The sequence below is a fragment of the Rhinatrema bivittatum genome, chromosome 9, assembly GCF_901001135.1.
Source record: "Rhinatrema bivittatum chromosome 9, aRhiBiv1.1, whole genome shotgun sequence".
In the NCBI taxonomy this organism is placed as follows: Eukaryota; Metazoa; Chordata; class Amphibia; order Gymnophiona; family Rhinatrematidae; genus Rhinatrema; species Rhinatrema bivittatum.
The window spans coordinates 124,330,183-124,348,713 of record NC_042623.1 but is presented as its reverse complement, the minus strand read 5'-3'; the positions used below and the strand labels follow the sequence as shown (position 1 = coordinate 124,348,713).

The following is an 18,531-nucleotide window of genomic DNA, read 5'->3' as shown; positions in this document are numbered from 1 at the left end:
CCGCCTGCCCTGACCCAGCCTGGACCCAGACCCTGTATTAGCCATTCTTGTCTCTCACAACCTGGAGCCACCCTTCTGGGTGGTGTTCACGACTCCTGACCGGAGCCCAGTCGTAACAAAAGCAGCACCAAGAGTAGCAAGAACAAAGCAAGGCCCTCAAAGGGGAAAAGGGCATCAACAACAATGTTGAAGACGCCAATGCACCAAAAAGAAGTAAGATAGCAGGAGCATAGGTGATAAAATAACAACCAAGGGTAAAGAGCAAGACAGTAAAAAGAATGGCTTCGACACACCAAGGCTTGCAATAAAAGGGGTATGGTAAAAAGTTTGGGGTTTTTCATGTTACAATAATACAATGTTATCAAATAGTGTGGATATACACACATGCAGAAAGGAGTGGTATCAGAACTCCCAAGGACTATAAGAGGACAGGCAAGTGTGTAAAGATTCAGATTGGCATGGCAAGACTACTAGTAAGTACCATAAGGGAATTTGAAAGAACTTTGAAGATAGAAGGAGCAGAGGCAGAAACAACCAAAGAGTAGCACTGGCATTTAAAACCACAATCCACAGGGGCAGAGCAATGCAGCAAGAATGACATCAACACCCCAAGGTTCTGTGTGTGGGGGAGGCAGTTAGCCCAGACAGAGGCACTAATAACCCAAGGTACCTAACGAGGGGCACAGGGTACAGACATTAGCAAATATAGCCCAAGGCACCAAAAGAGGGATAATGAGATACAAACAGTAGTATGAACACTCCAAGGCTTAGAGTGAGGGGCATGGCAGCAAATTCGGGGATTTTTAGTGTTACAATATACCCAGTAGTGTGTTATGTGAGTTTAAGTCCAGACAGTCATTTTTTGCTAAGGGAAAAAAATACAGCAGTGTCAATACCCTCAGGAAATGAGAGAGATTTAAGATAGCAAGCACAGTGGCATAAACACCCAAGGCATAGAATGAGGAGTAAGGCAGCAAGTACAGTGGTTTCAAAACCCAAGGCATCATGATAGGGCAAGACTTATTTACATTTATTGCTTTATCTTAAATGAATAACTTAAAGCAATTTACAACAAACATTTTAAAACAATTTTATCTATATTCAGCATTTTAAAAAGAAAAAAGATGGCTCCACCTAACACAACCATCCTACCAACCCCATATTAACTCATAAAATAACCTTCATTCTCATGCTAATTAACAATCTCAACAATTTATACTATACAAGCCGTTAAGCCCGTCACAACGGGCTACATTACATTTTTGTTTTCGGTCCATTTTCGAACACAGCACCCTCCTACACTTTTTCTCCCTCATTCCCCCTTCCCCTCAGTCACTCACCCCCTTCTCACCCCTCAGTCTTACTCACTCTCTGTTTCCCACTGCCTCCTTCCCCTCACTCTCACTCTCACCTCCCTCCCCTTCCCTCAGTCACTCCCACCTCTCTCCCCTTCCCTCAGTCACTCCCCACCCTCTCTCAATCCCATCCCCTCTCCCTCAGCCCTCCTCCACTCCCTTTTTCTCTGCTCCACAACTTCTTACCCTTCCACTTACTCACATCCCTGTCTCTCACCTCTCCCTCATTCTCCCTCTCCCCTCACTCTTCCCCACCCCCTACCTCCCTCCCTCTCAGTCCCTCTCCCTCCCTCACTCACTCAGTCCCTCCCTCCCACTCAGTCCCTCCCTCCCACTCCCTCCCTCCCTCTCACTCAGTCCCTCCCTCCCTCTCTCTCTCCTCCCTCCCTTGCTACTGGCTGCCGCTGCCGCTACCACTCGACGCCGCCATGTTTTTTTTTTTTCTGACGCTGGCTGAGACCGACGTCCTTGCCCGCACATGCACAGTAGAGCTGCGCTCTACTGCGCATTTGCGGGCCGTCTGTCATGGCCCATTTATAAGGTAGATATGCTTCCCTCTTCTAGATAGCTAGATGCCAAGGGAGGGAGGGCAGCACAGAAGAAATAAGACAGGTCAAATTCCTACTTACTATAAGGGGAAAAGAGTATGAATGTGAAGAGGATCCTGCAAGGAATTTGTGACTTGGTTTTGCCATTGCTGGAAACAGTGTATTGTGGTAACTTGAGCACTAGTGGTTTGGGAACATCTAGAGGAAAATGTTCATTAAGTACAGTTTATTTACAGTGAAAACAAAGCGCATTGCAAAACAAAACAAATTAGGTAGCTGACCTTGAGGTTCAGGTATCTCGCAAATAAAGGAGCAGTGCAAGCAAAACAATTTAGGAAGCTCATCTTGACTTCATTCAACACAATCTTTAAACATAACAGCTCTTACTTCATGTCACTCTCGAATCTTAAACGCAGCAAGTCTTAGTATAGGGTGGGACTCTCATCCCTGGGGCCCACTTAACCTTTCTAGGCCCTGGGGTCTTATACTCTCCTAATGGGCTCCTCCCTTCACCCAGGATTCTCTGTGGGTCTGAACTTTGAGGACTGGGCAAGACTGCTGTACCCAGTCGCTTAAGGTGGTCTGAGGGAGTTTTGTAAATACTTCCTCACAGATATCTTATGTAAGGTTCACTCCATGAAGATGAGAAGCAGTGTCTCCAACAACTCCAAATACCATGTCAGGAAAGCTGCTCAGAAATTTCCTGAGCAGTTAGATTATCTCCATAACACACTTATTAGAATCACACTTTATGAAAGGATTTTTTTTTTTAACAATTTTACTTAAGCAGCATAAGAAAAAATAAAGAATTGCAAAAAAACCCCCTTAATACAATAAAAGATAACTGAAAAATTATAGCAATTTTGTAACTAAGAGATGATAATATACTCCTGTACAATATGCTCTAACTCATAGAAGAAATAAATACAAAAGAAGGGTGTTTATTCCCTGTTCAACAACAATTCTACCCAAGCTCAGGGAATATGAAAAGTATCTGCAACCTCCTTCAGAATTCTCCCTTATTAAATTAAACAAGTATCTTTTTGATAAGTCCTTGATTTAGCAAATATTCCAGATATAGGGTAGATTTTCAGAACTTACGCGCGTGCGTCCATGTACGTGTGCTACCCGGCATGCACACATGGATGTGCAATTTTATAACATGCACATGCTAGAGTACATGTTATAAAATGCCGGGTCGGCGTGTGCAAGGGGGTGGGTAGAGATAAGCAATTACCCGTGGCAACGTATCTCAGCCTTCCCCAGTTCCCTCCCAGTCCACTCCAATTAAGGAGCGGACTGGAAGGGAACTTCCCAACCCCCTAGCCTAACCTCCCTTTCCCTATCCTAACTAGCCTGATTTTTTTTATATCTAAAATTTAGCTCCTGCCTCAACAGGAGCAAGTTGCGTGCGCCAGCACAGTGGCAAATGGTTGCCTTCTGGGCGCCTCTAGCCCCGCCCCTGGACCATTTGAAAATTGGCCAGGTGTGCGTAAGGCCCGGCCACGCACGTAAACCCCGAGCTTTTATGCGCTCCAGGGTTTGAAAATAAACCCCATAGTGCGCACAGTTGGAAATCTTGGTTGATTTTCTGTGGTGGTTATTTTCCCCAAATTGATCAGGCAATCAATTTGAAAGGTAAAACTCCTTGCCGAGATCAAAAAAATGTTTGCAAATACTCATTAATCCTGTGTCCTATGCTTTAAAAATGCTTCTTCTCTTTACCCAGTCTGCAAATTCATTGTCAAATAGAAAAAGGTCAAAACTTATTAGGGATGTGAATTGTTTTTTGACGATTTAAAATATCGTCCGATATATTTTAAATAGTCAAAAATCGTTAGGGCCACGATACAATACCAATTCCCCCGATTTATCGTCAAAAAATCGTAAATCGGGGGAAGGGGGGAGGGCAGGAAAACCGGCACACTAAAACACCCTAAAACCCACCCCCGACCCTTTAAATTAAATCCCCCACCCTCCCGAACCCCCCCCCCAAATGCCTTAAATTACCTGGGGGTCCAGCGGCGGTCCGGAACGGTCTCCTGCAATTGAATCGTGTTGTCTTCAGCCGGCGCCATTCTGCGCCGCCATTTTGCAAAATGGCGGCGCAAAATGGCGGCGGCCATAGACCAACACGATTCGACTGCAGGAGGTCGTTCCGGACCCCCGCTGGACTTTTGGCAAGTCTTGTGGGGGTCAGGAGGCCCCCCCAAGCTGGCCAAAAGTCCCTGGGGGTCCAGCGGGGGTCCGGGAGTGATTTCCTGCCACGAATCGTTTTCCGTACGGAAAATGGCGCCGGCAGGAGATCGACTGCAGGAGATCGTTCAGCGGGGGTTCCGGACTGCAGGAGATCGTTCAGCGGGGGATCGACTGCAGGAGACCGTTCCGGACCGCCGCTGGACCCCCAGGTAATTTAAGGCATTTGGGGGGGGTTCGGGAGGGTGGGGGATTTAATTTAAAGGGTCGGGGTGGGTTTTAGGGAGTTTTAGTGTGCCGGTTCACGATTTTAACGATTTTCACGATACTCTAAACACCCAAACGGCGACGATACGATTCCCTCCCCCTCCCAGCCGAAATCGATCGTTAAGACGATCGAGGACACGATTGACATCTCTAAATCTTATAGCTAGTCTGTGGTCAAAAATCTCTCCAGCCTCCTGAAGTTGGCTTTCTTGCAGCATCAGAGAACACTTTGTTCCAGAAACACTCTTTCCATCCCGGTGCTTTCTTCACTATTTGATCTTGATTTGTAGATCCTTTGTCTCCTAAGCTCCTTGAGAAAGCTCTATCTTTTTTTTTTTTTTTTTTTACAAATAAAACCAAAGGGCCAGATATTCAAAGGGGTACGCGCGTAAGATATGCGCGTACCCCCCCCCCCCCCGAAAACCTGGCCCAAACACCCCCTGCGCGCGCCGAGCCCTGGGACGTGCGTAAGTCCCGGGGCTTTCCTGGGGGAGGGGGCGTTTCTGGGGACGTGACGCGTTCAGTGCATCATCCGAGGGCGGCGCCATGGGCGTGGTTTTGGCCTGGGGGCGTGGGCGCGGCCTCCAGACCAGCCCCCAGACCGGAACATGGAGCGTGGCAGCCGGTCCGGCGCGTGCAAAGTTACGCCTGCTTCCAGCAGGCGTAACTTTTGTGATAGAGGTGGGTGGGGGGGTTTAGATAGGGTTGGCGGGGTGGGTTAGGGAGGGGAAGGTGGGGGGAGGGCAAAGGAAAGTTCCCTCCGAGGCCGCTCCGATTTCGGAGCGGCCTCGGAGGGAACGGAGGCAGGCTTTGCGGCTCGGCGCGCGCAGGCTGCCGATTTTGGGCAGCCTTCCACGTGCCAACCCCGGATTTTAATGGTAACACGCGGCTACGCGCGTATCTATTGAAATCCCGCATACTCTTGTTCGCACCTGGTGCGCGAACAAAAGTACGCGTGTGCGCAGATTTATAAAATCTGCCCCATACTCTTTTGGTAACATTTGTTGCGTGTTCTCTCTCATTGCCCGAAGCTTCATGGGGTCAAGTAAAAAAAAAAAAAAAAAGGAAATGCCAATCTGTAATAATTTATTTAGTTGTAGGTCCTTGCGCTTTAAGTAATAAAAGTGAAGCTTTGGGACTTTTTGTTTATGAAAGCTCTTTAAGGTGAGTCAAAGGAAAATAAGCAGTGAAGAAGGCTGCCAACCGAAACTACATCCAGGGGCTGGCCACTAAGGCTTCTGAAGGAAGTGCTGGCAGCTGGGAAGGAACATCCCCTGCTTGTAAGTAGTAGGTTAGCCTCTGCTTAAAGAGAGGGCACTGGCAGAAAGCAGAGGGGAGAACGAAAGGAGAGAGAATCAGGCTGGAGACCAGGAAGCAGATGGGGACTCTTCAGCATGGGAGGAGGTTGCTGATGATGAGGAAGAGCCAGAGTGAAATCAGGGACAACTCTAGCCCAAAAGATAAGCTTGTGTGTTTTTGTTTTTTTTTTCCTTACAACTATATTACAAGGAATTCATGATATGTTAGGGTGTGTTTCAATAAAATGGAGTGCCTTGCTTTTAATCTGAAGTACCAAGAAAGGAAGAGTAAAAGCTGCAACGTGTGGGAAGCTTTTATTTTGTTGAAATCCTGTTGAGAAAAGAAGACTATCTTGAATGGTGCTTAGGTTGCACTATATACTCACCTGAAGGGCCAATTAAGAGAGAGAGAGAAGGAAATTACAGGAAAGCCAGAGTATTTTAAAAGGTTTTATATTTGGTTTGTTTGACAGAGACTGCCCTGAATTGTCATTGTGCCATGCTACATACTCACTGGTGAGCCGATTAAGTGAGTTAGAGGGAAAGAAGCAAGCTGCAGGAAAAGCCGGGGTCGTAATACAAACTGTTCTAATCTTGTGGCATTAAAAACCGGCTTTAAAGGACTGTCTTGAGCTGTGCAGGTACTCAGCTGCATGCTGCTCTGCAAACCAATCCAGTAAGATAGGGTAAAGGGAAGACAGAAAACAACTAAAATGTTCTGTTTTTTTGGTTTGTTTAGAATTGGCTGCAAAGAGCTGGCCTAGTTGTGCATGAAAATGAAGTGTACATGCCCTGTAAACTAAGGAAGAGATAAAGTTACAGAAAAGCCCAAGTCTTACCACAGAAGTGTCAGGCTTTCTGATTCTCCATTTGCCCAACTGAATGCTTTTGAGTGACTTGATTTACTGCTTTGATTACCGAACTTTTGGAGCATTATGTCAGCAGCAACCTGTACTGATAGAATGCCTGAGCCATGAGTGTTTCTCAGAAGCCTGGTAGAAGATTGGGATGAATGTTGAAGACCCTGGTGAGTTGGGTTAACTTCGCTTTCAACAATTGAATGAGAGTAATTACTACATTAACCATGAAGAGCTGGAAACATGGCAACATGGAATGTTTTCATTTATTTTTTTTAAAGGCTAACCAAATAAATTTTAATTCCCACCTTGGGAATTAAATTTTCCCTTCTGTCCCTGTGGACTATTTTTTTGTACTTGGAGAAACAAATTATTGTTTGGAAACATCTATTGGTGCTGGACTCTAACTGGAAAGTACTTCTTTTCTTAAGCAGAAAGACTTTGGAGCTGAATGGTACTCCTAAGGGCCTACACCAGCGTACTCTTGAGACAAGGCACAAGAGTGGAAAATAGAGAGGCTTAAACCATAACCCCATACAGGCTCTATATAGAGCTGGAAGGAAGCAGTGATGAAAGGATAGGGGATGCTGGCACCTGTTGGGCTGCCTTTTCCCTCAAGGTCTAAAGCACTGGATATGCTCAACCCCAATCCTAAAGTTCTCAGCCTAATGAAGTGTGACTGCCAGACTATTTTCCCCTACAGGTATAAACCTTACACAAGTGTCCCATTCTCCAGTAAGCTGCCCTAAGCTCTAGCCACATCCCAGGAGCACCACACAATCTCATTGGCTCACAACCACCTGAGTTCAGATGACCATGGTGCATGTATTGCATCACCAACCTCTTGCAATTAACCCTGTGTCAGCTGGTTTTCCCTTGTACTGAGGCAGACAGAGTGCAGGCAGAAGACACAATTTCTGCAAGCTGTTATTGCCTATACTTGTCATAGAGTGTTAAAGTGCGGTTTAAGGTCAGGTGCCTCTTTTTCTTAGGCACATGCCTCTTTCTTATTAGGAAAGAAATGTAGAATAAAATAGAGAATATTGTAATACCTCTGGGAACACATCTGTGATCTGATCAATTTGAGGGCTAAGCCATGAACACCTAGAAGGCAGACTTGTGAGACCTTGACCCAAAGTGAGTGCTATTAAACAGTAAACTATTTGCCAAAATATTTGGCAGGAAGTAATGAGACTGCGATGGATACAGAAATGACTCTCCTTGTCAGGTGGAGAGATCAAACCATAAATTGGTACCTGCTGTTCTTCTGTAATTGGAGCCAAAATAACTGCAGTCATCTACTGCCATCAGCCAAATTCATTTGCAATAATTCTGTCCACTCTGCATCCAGGCATATATGTCCAATTATAGATTTTACCCTATAGCTCTTCCCAGTCCAGGAATAGGTCATATATCTATGGAAAGTTCCTACAGTTGCAGGAAATCCTGGGGGAAGGAAAGAAGAATCAGCAGATCCAAGCTGATAGTAGATGATAGGACTATAGGATACAAGGTAGGTGTCAACCTGCAGATCTTTAAATGTTAGTCTGGGATCTTTGTGACTTCATGGATGATTTTCTAGTTTGCTCTTGGAGTGATTTTGGCAGGACATCGTCTCCTGTGTAAGAACATAAAATCATAAGAAGTGCCATGCTTGGTCAGACCAAGGTCTGCATGGTTAATAAGTTTGTGGACTTCTCCTCCAGGAACTTGTCCAAACCTTTTTTATAACCCAGCTATGCTAATTGCCTTAATTACATCTTCTGGCAATGAATTCCAGAGCTTAATTATGCATTGAGTGGAAGAATTTTCTCCCATCCTTCTGCTGCCTGCCCCGACCTCTGGCTTGTTACCCATTCTGCTGTCTATTGCCTTCCTCATCCTATGCTTTGCCTATACTCTTCTCTTGAATTGTCCTAGGGACACACAAGTCCTGCTGGCTCCTGGAACCAAAGGGCTTAACCTGCAGGATATAGGGCTGGTATTGGCAAAGCTCCATTTGGTACCACCACAGTGTTTCTACAACAGCCGACGGGGTGAGCCTAGTGGGCTTGATTTCTAGACAGCATCAACTACCCCTGAGCACTAGGGGTCCACTTCTCGAACAGGCTTTACAGTTTATTAAGGCCATGGACCTGGTGTCCTGGCCACCATGCATGCCATCCTCAGTATGGCACATCGAATCTAGCAGCAGCAAGAGATCCTCAACCAAGCACTGCTGCACTGGCTGGTAAACTGGTTAGACTCCTTGTCTACCCTGCAGCCCACTTTGCCGCCTCTGGTGCCACCTGTACCTAGGCCACTGTCACAGCTTCTACCACTTCTGCAGTTACACGGAAAGCTATCCTAGTGCTGGGGCTTCTTCAGTCAGTGTTCAATCTGCAAGCCATCTTCTTCCCTATGGGCAAGGGCAAGTTCACTTTTATCCTGAATCAGCACAGTGGTGCCGCCATGGTTTGGGCCTCCCCACTCTGAGAGAGAGATGACCCATTCCTCTCTAACTTAGATCACTTACTACCTGAATTCCACCTGATCTTTAACCAGCCCAGTCATTAGAACATAAGAACATAAGAAATTGCCATGCTGGGTCAGACCAAGGGTCCATCAAGCCCAGCATCCTGTTTCCAACAGAGGCCAAACCAGGCCACAAGAACCTGGCAATTACCCAAACAGCAACATCTGAGTTGCAACAGATTTGACGAGGCTTCAGCTTGGTAGGGGAGTAGGCTGTTTGCTTCCAAATCTTGGCTTCAGAGCTCCAATGAAGGGAGGTTCATCCCTCTCTCCAACCCTTTTCAACATTTACCTTCTCCTGATTTGCCATCTACTCACCAATCTAAAACTGACTCACTACCTCTACGCGGACGACATACAAATACTCATCCCGATCACAGAATCCTTACATAAAACTATGACTCATTGGAACAATTGCTTGCAGTTGATCAATCTTCTGCTCTCCAGCCTCAACCTCATCCTTAACAACAACAAAACGAAGATTCTAATCATCTCACAAGATGACAACAACGGACCAACTGTGACACCCTTCTAATAACCATACCAAAATTAAATCAAACTCCTCATGTGAGAAATTTAGGAGTCATTCTAGATAACCAGCTAAACTTAAAAGAATTTGTAAGCACCACCACTAAGGACTGCTTCTACAAACTGCAAGTACTTAGAAAGCTGAAACCACTACTCCACTTCAACGATTTCCGTATGGTTCTACAAGCCATCATCCTATCTAAAATCGATTATTGCAACTCGTTCCTGCTTGGTCTCCCGGCCAGCACTATCAAACCTCTCCAGATGGTTCAGAACTCCGCAGCCAGAATCCTTACCAATAACTAACAAAAGAGAACACATCACCCCCATCCTTAAGATCCTAAGATTCTACACTGGCTGCCCATTAAACATAGGATCCTCTTTAAAGTACTCACAACTATCCACAAAGACATTCACAACATCTCCCCACTCCATCCGTATGCTTGCCTTTTTATTTGCAATGCAATCCACTCAGCTTTTTGTGTCCTTTGATAGCCTTAAGCTGGGAATGCCGGTTGGAAAGCAGACCCTGTCCTCCTGGTTAGTGGACTGTATCTCCTTCTGCTAGCAGGCCTTCTGCTTCAGGAACAAGTTAAAGCGCACTCCATTAGAGCAATGGTAACGTCGGTTGCACACCTTCGTTCTGTACCTCTCATTGATATCTGTAAAGCTGCAACCTGGAGTTTTCTTCATACCTTTGCAGCACACTATTGCATAGATAAGGCTAGTACATAGGATTCTATCTTTGGCCAGTCTGTTCTATGCAATCTATTCTCAGCGTAACATCCAACTTCCTTCTACACCCACTGAGATATTCAGGCTGCCCGTTTATCAAAGAACCACCCCTGTTGTTATGCCTGTTGCACGTATTTGGGTGTTTTCGGTAGATGCGCGGGCATCCTCAGCTTGTGAGGACTACCATCCTGCTTGTCCTGTGAGAAAGCAGAGTTGCTTACCTGCAACAGGTGTTCCCACAGGACAGCAGGATGTTAGTCCTCACGAAACCCACCCGCCACCCCATGGAGTTGGGTACGCTTGTGATTTATTGTGTTATTTTTCGCACGCTTTTTTTTGCTATACATAAGACTGAAGGGAGACCCCTACTGGATGCAGGATTAGTGCCATGCTGGGGATGCCCAGTAGGTGCCAGTCAAAGTTCTAGAAACTTTGACAAAAGTATTCCGTGATTGGCTCCATCAGATGATGTCACCCACATGTGAGGACTAACATCCTGCTGTCCTGTGAGAACACCTGTTACAGGTAAGTAACTCTGCTTTCTTATGTTATGTTCTAACCCCTTCAAAAAAAATGTAGCAGATTTGTAAGGCAAGACTTCTCTTGGGTAAATCCATGCTGGCTGTGTCACATTAAACCATGTCTGTCTATATGTTCTGTATTTTGTCTCTTAGAATAGTTTCCATGATCTTTCTTGGGACTGATGTCAGGCTTGCCAGTCTATAGTTTCCTGATCACTTCTGGAGCCTTTTTAAAATAACGGTGTTAAACTGGCCACATTCCATTCTTTAGGTACAATGGATGATTTTAATGATAGTTTACAAATTACTAGTAATAGATCTGAAATTTCATTTTTGAGTTTTCAGAAACCAACCATGTGGTCTGGGTAATTTACTTCTTTTCAGTTTGTCACTCCTACTGTATCTTCCAGGTTCACAGTGATTTGGTTCAGTTCTTCTGAATCATCTTTGAAAATCATCTCCAGAATGGGTAACTTCCCAACATCTTCATTAGTAAACACCAAAGTAGTTTGTGTTCTTGAATTAGGTGTTTTAATTCAGACCTCAAAATGACACATATGAAACTTTGAAACATTTTGTTGTAGAAATATGTTTTGTGATTACTTGTCTTTATTGCATTGGAACAGTTTTTTTCATGTATACTGGTTAGTAACGAGTTCTTTAAAAAAAAAAAAAAAAGAATAATTCTTTAGTACAATAAAAAAAATTTTTTTTAATGGTTTTATAATATTGTTTCATTAGTGTTTGTTTGCTGATATTTGATAATTGTTTATGTATTGAACACTTTACTTTTAGCCATTATTTTTGTTCACTGTATGTGTGTATATGCGCGCACGTGTGTGTGTGTATATGCGCGTGCCGGCGCGCACATGTTATAAAATTGGCGCCTCCATGTGTGCCCTTCTTTCAAAATCTACCCCATATCTTTTATAATGATATACTTGTAAGAAACCTTTGTTTGTAAAATTCCTTATATCAATCATTAGTTTTACCCAATAACCTATTCAGCTGCTAGTACTAAGTCCAAAGATCACCCATACATTAATTCATTAAAGAATTAATTTTTTTTCAGAGTGATAGATACTATCACTTTTTTCTCCTCAACAATAAAAATCCACACCCCAACCAGAAAGCTAAGATCATATAACCATATGCTACTAGATGTTGCACCTGCAAAACTCATACACCTAGTGGGAACCAGAGAATGCATTTTTTTTGCTACACCACTCCTATGGAGCAGCCTACCAAAGACAATAAGATTTCTCTGAGAAAGTATACTCTTTAAAAAAAAAAAAAAAAAAAAAAAAGCCCTAAAAACTGTCCTCTTCAAGAGAGCATTCCCGAACCAAGGACAACAGACTACCTTCAACCTGTCCACCGAAGGGGATGCTACCTAGCCTTCTACTCCCTTTTCTGATTACCTCTTGTCACTTTTGATCTCAATCCCTTGATGCCTATCCTCTTCCCCGCCCCCCCCCCTAAGATTTTGCAATACCTACCCTTTTCTCTATTGTCTATATATGTGCCACATTGTACCCCACTCTGAACGTAGGAAGGGCGGATAATAAGTGCTTTTAAAATAAATAAAATAATAGTAAGATGAAACACTGCTAATTATAAAATATCAATCTGTTTTTCATTCAGGCAAATTGAATGCTGTGAGAATGCAGATGAATTCTATAGTACTATGGGAAGACTAACTCAAGAGATGCTGGAAGACAGTCTCATTGACAGCAATGAACTTATGCAGGTTGGCAAAATAACAAAATATATGCAGTTTGGTTCTGTTTGATTTTTAAAGAAATTAAGGATGCATTGAAGTTTGAATTCAGCTCTGAAATATTAACTGTTAATGATTACTATTTTTTAAAAAAATGCAGAAATGGCATGAAAAAAAGAAAATAAAATGAGTGAAAACAAGTGATTTATTTATACATGATTAGTCAGCCAGAATACTTTTTTCTGACCTGGTAGTTTCTTCATGTTCCTTTGCATTCCCAGCTCTAGCAGAACCTGGACTGGGATCTGTTACCATCAGCTAACCTGAGGATTTTTCCCCTATTTTATATCCTCTTCCAATTTCTGTTCAGTATTGCAGGTATAGTTCTATGTAGTGTTAATAGCACACTATCTTTGAAACAGTGAGCCAGAACTAAAAACAAGTTTTAAACAAAACTGAGCAACACAATCCTGTACATAAAAATAATTCAAATGAAGAGGCAATTAACTTTAAAAATGTGATAGGCTCTTTTGAATAGCAGCATTATATGTACACTTGTGTATGCTATATGTCTCTTCAATCCTAGATAGTGAGGAGGAGGAAATGCATCATTTATTGTGATATTTCATTATATAATATCAATATTAATAAATAGTTATTGCACATTACTAGTTTCCACATTGATCATCTTAACTGTTCTACAAATTTATTAAAATAGCTATTTATACAATGCAGTACTGTGTAATAAAAATACCAGCTTTGTTAATCCAGCATTCAACTTCAAGAGAAAGTACGTGAGAATTAGAAATGTCTTGTACATTAAATGCTCCATTATAATTTATGGTGTTTCACACTAAGGTGGTTCCCTCAGATATTGAAAGGTTAGTAGATATATGATAGCTTAATTTATGTAAATAGATGTATAGTGTAGATATTTGTCAGTTGAACATTTTAATACATTCTCAAACATATTTTACGTTAATTTAACAGTTGCCTAGCAAATGTCATTGCCATGTGCTAGTACAATAGGAATTTTGAGCACATGATCACTGCTTTTTACTGATCGTCCAGCATTTTCAGGACAGGCGTGGGGAGAACATCTCCCTGAGAAGTAGCAAAGTTCTTACGCACTACGTATATGGTCAATAAGTGTAAGTATTGCACATAATCAGTTTAGACAGTAATAGGAAGAGCAGAATGGCCATTTTCCTCTTCAGCACGCAAAATCAGAGATGAGGAATCCTGTAAAAAGAAGAGTTCCTCTCTGATCCACCACATGTTTAAAAACATGTATATGTTTGAAAACTGAGACATGACACTTGGGAAAAAGCACACTATAAATAATCTTTTACCTAACACATCTTCTCATTCTAATTATACAATATAAAAGATAACATATATTTTTCAGCAAAGCTGCTGAACAAAAATTTATATAAGTTTTATGTTTTTCCTGGGGTTTTTTTTGCATGTTTTAATTTAGAAGTCCATATTTAGACACAGTCTGGATAGCAAAGTTCACCAGATAAACTTATCCAACTAACTTTGGATATTCAGTAGTGCAGTCACACTTCTGAATATAGCCAGCTATCTTAAAGTTAGCTGGCATAGTATATCCAGCTAACTTTAGGAAGACTCTTTGGCCTGACCAGACTTAGCCTGCTAAGTCATCCAGCTTATTTTGAATATCAGAGTTAGCCAGTTAACTTAGACGGCTCACTTAAGTCCTCCTAGTTATGCCCCCAGAACACCCCTAACTTATTTGGCTAAACTCTAGCTCCCTAAATTATTAGCTGGCTAGAATTTAGCCAGAGAAGTGCTCAGATATTCATTTAGCTCGTTAGCTAGCTAAATGCTTTTGAATATGGACCTCTACATTTTTTGTTACTTATGCATGTGTAGAGAAACCTAAGTGACCACCAAATGGCCCTAGATCCCTGCCCTTTAGTTAGATCAAGGAGGAAGAAACCACCTCCCCAGAGGATGGTTGAGTTGGATTAATCCCTGTCTAGAAGAGGGGGCTAGGAGAAGAGTAAGTATGGTCTTTTGGTTTAGCTTTTGAGAAGTGAGGATCTATTTTTTGTTTCTCTGGCTGACTTGAGGCCTACTAACCTAACTTGACCTATTTTTAAAGAGGAGATATCTGTCAGTGCACTCTCTGCTTGAGAGGATCTGCCCCAAATTTTGGAGAAGAAACTGTTAGTTGAGTATTTTGTATTTTTTCTGTGGTAAGATACTGGCCCATTTTGGAAGGGGACAAGTCCCAGTCCTGGAGGCTAGGGGTGAGAATATCTGTGCTCCTCACCCAGTCAAGGAAATGGCTACAATGACTCTTCACCTGAGGAACTTTTTTGTTTAGACTTTGAAAGTGTTTCCCTTTTGGTTTATGAGGAGGTTTTAGTGCCATCCCTCCTCACGCTTGAGCTGGGCTTTATAGCCTGATTCATCTCTTCATCAGACCTTTCTCACAGAGTTCACACCAGCAGGAGTTGGCAAGAGGAGGCAAACAATAGTTGGGGGTGTGCTATAGCAGAAGACCCCTCCAGTCCCCATGTAATAAGGCCAAATGGGGGTTGCAGGTTCTTTAGATACTGGGGAAATACAAAGGCACCCCATATTCAATACAAGATATAGTACCTTTGTTTCTGAGCAGGTGACCCAGGATACACCACGACATGCTGAAACTTTCAATACAACTTTACTCTGTCAAAGGCAAAGAGACATAAATGCAATAGCAATCAAAACAGCAGCAGAATTATACCCACAGTAACAGACAGGAACAGCATATATATTAGCATATATATATATATATTCAACTTTTCCATCGCCTCCCCCAAACGCTGGAACACACTACCTGAAGACCTGAGAACAGCACAACATAAAAAGACCTAAAAACCTTTTTCTTCTGCAAATTCTTCACCGACCCACTGTCAACTGACCATACCAACAATCAAATGAATTCTCAACTCTAATCTCCAACCAAACTTGCTTCCCTCCTCATCCAACCTAAGAATAATTATTTGACCTGACTTGTTTATCTCTATATATGCTTATTCTGCTATTATGTTTCAATACTGTTAAGAAACATGTTCACTTTGTAAACCGTTATGATGGCTCTACCGAATAACGGTATATAAAACTCATCAAATAAATAAATACATAAATATTAGCAGAATGTCACTTTTTGTTAACCACAGCAACTTCAGAAACTGCAAAAGGCATGCAAGCAGGCCCAAAACCCCAGGGTAAGCTGCTTGAAATAAAAATTGTTTCCCCAGTCCTGGTAGTGCATGCACAAGAAAAAAACAAAAGCATGGCAGAGCCCTGGAGTTCTGAATAAACCAAATGTCCACACGAGACTACTGTGGCAGATTGATATGGACCTTCCTGTGAAAATGGGTTTAGTTCAAACTGCATGTTTGTTTGAGCAGGCAGTCATTGTTGGTCCCAGTGTTTACAGCATAAAGGGTTTCTCTGGATTGAAATTCCCCTGCAGACTGTCCCTCCTGTAGTATTTGCAAGTGTAGGGCAAAATTCTTAGCACAGTACACTCTGTGTAGCGTTCAGTAAAGGAATGCACCTTTAGAGAAAACGCTCTGGTTCTCACTATTAGAGTTAAGATTTACATTGTTTTGTTGGTTGTTTACTTCTCTGTTGGCTCTTTCAGCGGAGGAATGACACCCCCCCCCCCCTTCACAGAAACTGTAGCCAGTGTCTCCTGACCTAGGGGCCGATGCAATACAGTGTGCTCAGCCAAGCGCACTGTTAACCCGCAGTTGGACACGGGATAGATAGGCGCTAATCTATCCCCTAATGCAATAGAGGGATTAGCGCCTATTTAATGCACGTCCGACGCGGAGTGAATGAGATAGCGCTCATCACATGCAAATGCATGTGAATGAACCTATTATTCATTCACTGCGAATGCAAAAAGATAAATGTGCGTCTGAGACTGGAGCAGGCATTAATAGCTGAGCACATTGAAAAGAAGTGCAGAAAAGCAGAAAAAACTGCTTTTCGGTACTTCTTTTTTTAAAGTAGAAAAAATAAAATAACTCGGCAGACCGCTGAGTTATGAAGACAGACGCCGGTAAATTCGGCATCGGTTTTCATAATTGGCTGTCTGCCAGTAATGAAAATGGCCACCGATTTACCGGTGTCGGTCTTCATTACCGGCAGCCGCGACCCCCTAATTTGCATATTGCATGGCGCCCCCATTGCGGGCGCCATGCATGCATTAAAAAAGCGGGTGCTGAAAAGTTGCATTGGCCACCTAGGGAAGGACAGCAAGGGAGGAGTTTTTTCCCAGCTTGACCTTGTCCCACTGAGAGATTATTTCTCTTTCCCTGATGCTCAGCAGTGCTCCTCTTGGTGTAGCATACCTCCATGAGGTATTTTTGCATAGGAGTCGCACAAAAGCCAGGTCCTATTCTCTTTTCACTGCCATCTCCCTGTTGCTTCTGCTCTTTCCTTTCACCAGAAGCCCACATTTCTTGTTTTAATTCTCCCACCATTGGTCAGACTCCTTCTTATTTCCCAGGTAGTTCTGAGGCGCCCTTTGGTCCAATATACTTTCTGCAACATCACAGCTTGGCTGTCCTCAGGAGAGGAGGGGGAGGCATTGAAGAGCAGTGAACATTTATTCTGCATTCACTGCCAGTTTTCTGCAGGTTTTCTTATTATAAATCCTTTTTATCTCAGTAAAGGGCTGTCATAGTTGATGGATTTTTTTTTCACGCATGGAACTTAAAAGCGGCTTGTCAATATTAAGTCACCTAAAGTCCTTATGCTGCTCAATCCAGAGACATACATACTAATGAGGACAGGTACTCTTGTCACAGTTAAATACTGCAGTAGTTTTCCTTAGTATTTGCCCTCCAGTGATTGTCAAGATTTTTTACATTATGATCCCTCTTCCAAGCGGATCCACCAGCTTTATCTCTTGCATCAGGTCCTGTGTTCCACTGAGAACCAGATCTAATATAGTTCCCCCTCTTGTCACTTTCATGACCAGCTGCTACATAAAGCTGTCTTAGATGGCACCTAGTAATTTTGCCTTCCTTGTATGTCCTGATTTGACATTTACCTAATCAATATTCAGAAAAATTGTCTCCCATTATTATTATGTTGCCCATTTTAATAGCCACTCTAATCTGTAAGGATTTTGCAGTCTGTTTCCTCACCATGGACAGGCAGGTTGGATGAATTTGGCAATAAACTTGGAAAGGGGTTTCAAAAGATACCCAACCACCGAGACTATCGGATGCCCTGGTAGGTTATGTAAGGATTTGTGAATTTTAGGTAAAATATATATGACTGGTGTACAAGGGAATTTCTCTAAATTAACATCTGCTTCATGAGATGTTAAATAATGACTATCCAAACCTTCCTGAACAAGTGAGATTTCATTTGTTGCAGTGTGGATGTGGGATCACAAGGCAAAGGTTCATAAAAATTAGTATTAGATAATTCTCTGAATCTCAGCAATTATAGGCGGTGGTATCTAAAAGGACGATACCACCCCTTTTAGCTGCTGATTTAATTGTTGTGATGATGTCAATTCCATTTTTGGGGTTTGCCTTTCGTTTCATCTATTTTTACAGTATTTCCTTTGTTTATTTGCAGACCGCATGGGTCTTCAAAGCAATAGCTTTGAAGACCCATGCGGTCTGTTTCTGTCCCTCCCAATGCAGTCATTGCAAAACACGGCCTGTGTTGTGGGACCCATGGTGCTCTCATTATGAATGAACTATATTCCGTCAGCCTTGTATGGTTAAGACTGCCTGTCTGATTTGAAGAAGTTTAATAAATTTATTTTTCACATTAAGGCATTATTGTCTGCAGGTGAACTTAAGGACTTGAACGCATCTTTCTTGTGGGTTTGGTTTTGGTGTGTGTTTCTGGGTCCTCCACTTCTGTGCTGGCTCACTCAGCAAGTGCCATCCTGCCCCAGCACTCCACAGCTGCCTGTTACCAAATTCTATACATGCAGAGT

At 42.8% G+C, this 18,531-nt stretch overlaps 1 protein-coding gene across 3 annotated transcripts in view; it reads left to right on the top strand.

The window, feature by feature from the left end:
- The window catches only part of TBC1D30 (TBC1 domain family member 30), a 301,699-nt gene that overhangs the window by 243,135 nt on the left and 40,033 nt on the right, over positions 1-18,531 (top strand). For all 3 annotated transcript variants that reach the window (XM_029615714.1, XM_029615713.1, XM_029615715.1), the window contains one exon: positions 12,464-12,569. In XM_029615714.1, the coding sequence (XP_029471574.1) occupies positions 12,464-12,569 (106 nt within the window). The remainder of the gene's footprint in view (positions 1-12,463; positions 12,570-18,531) is intronic.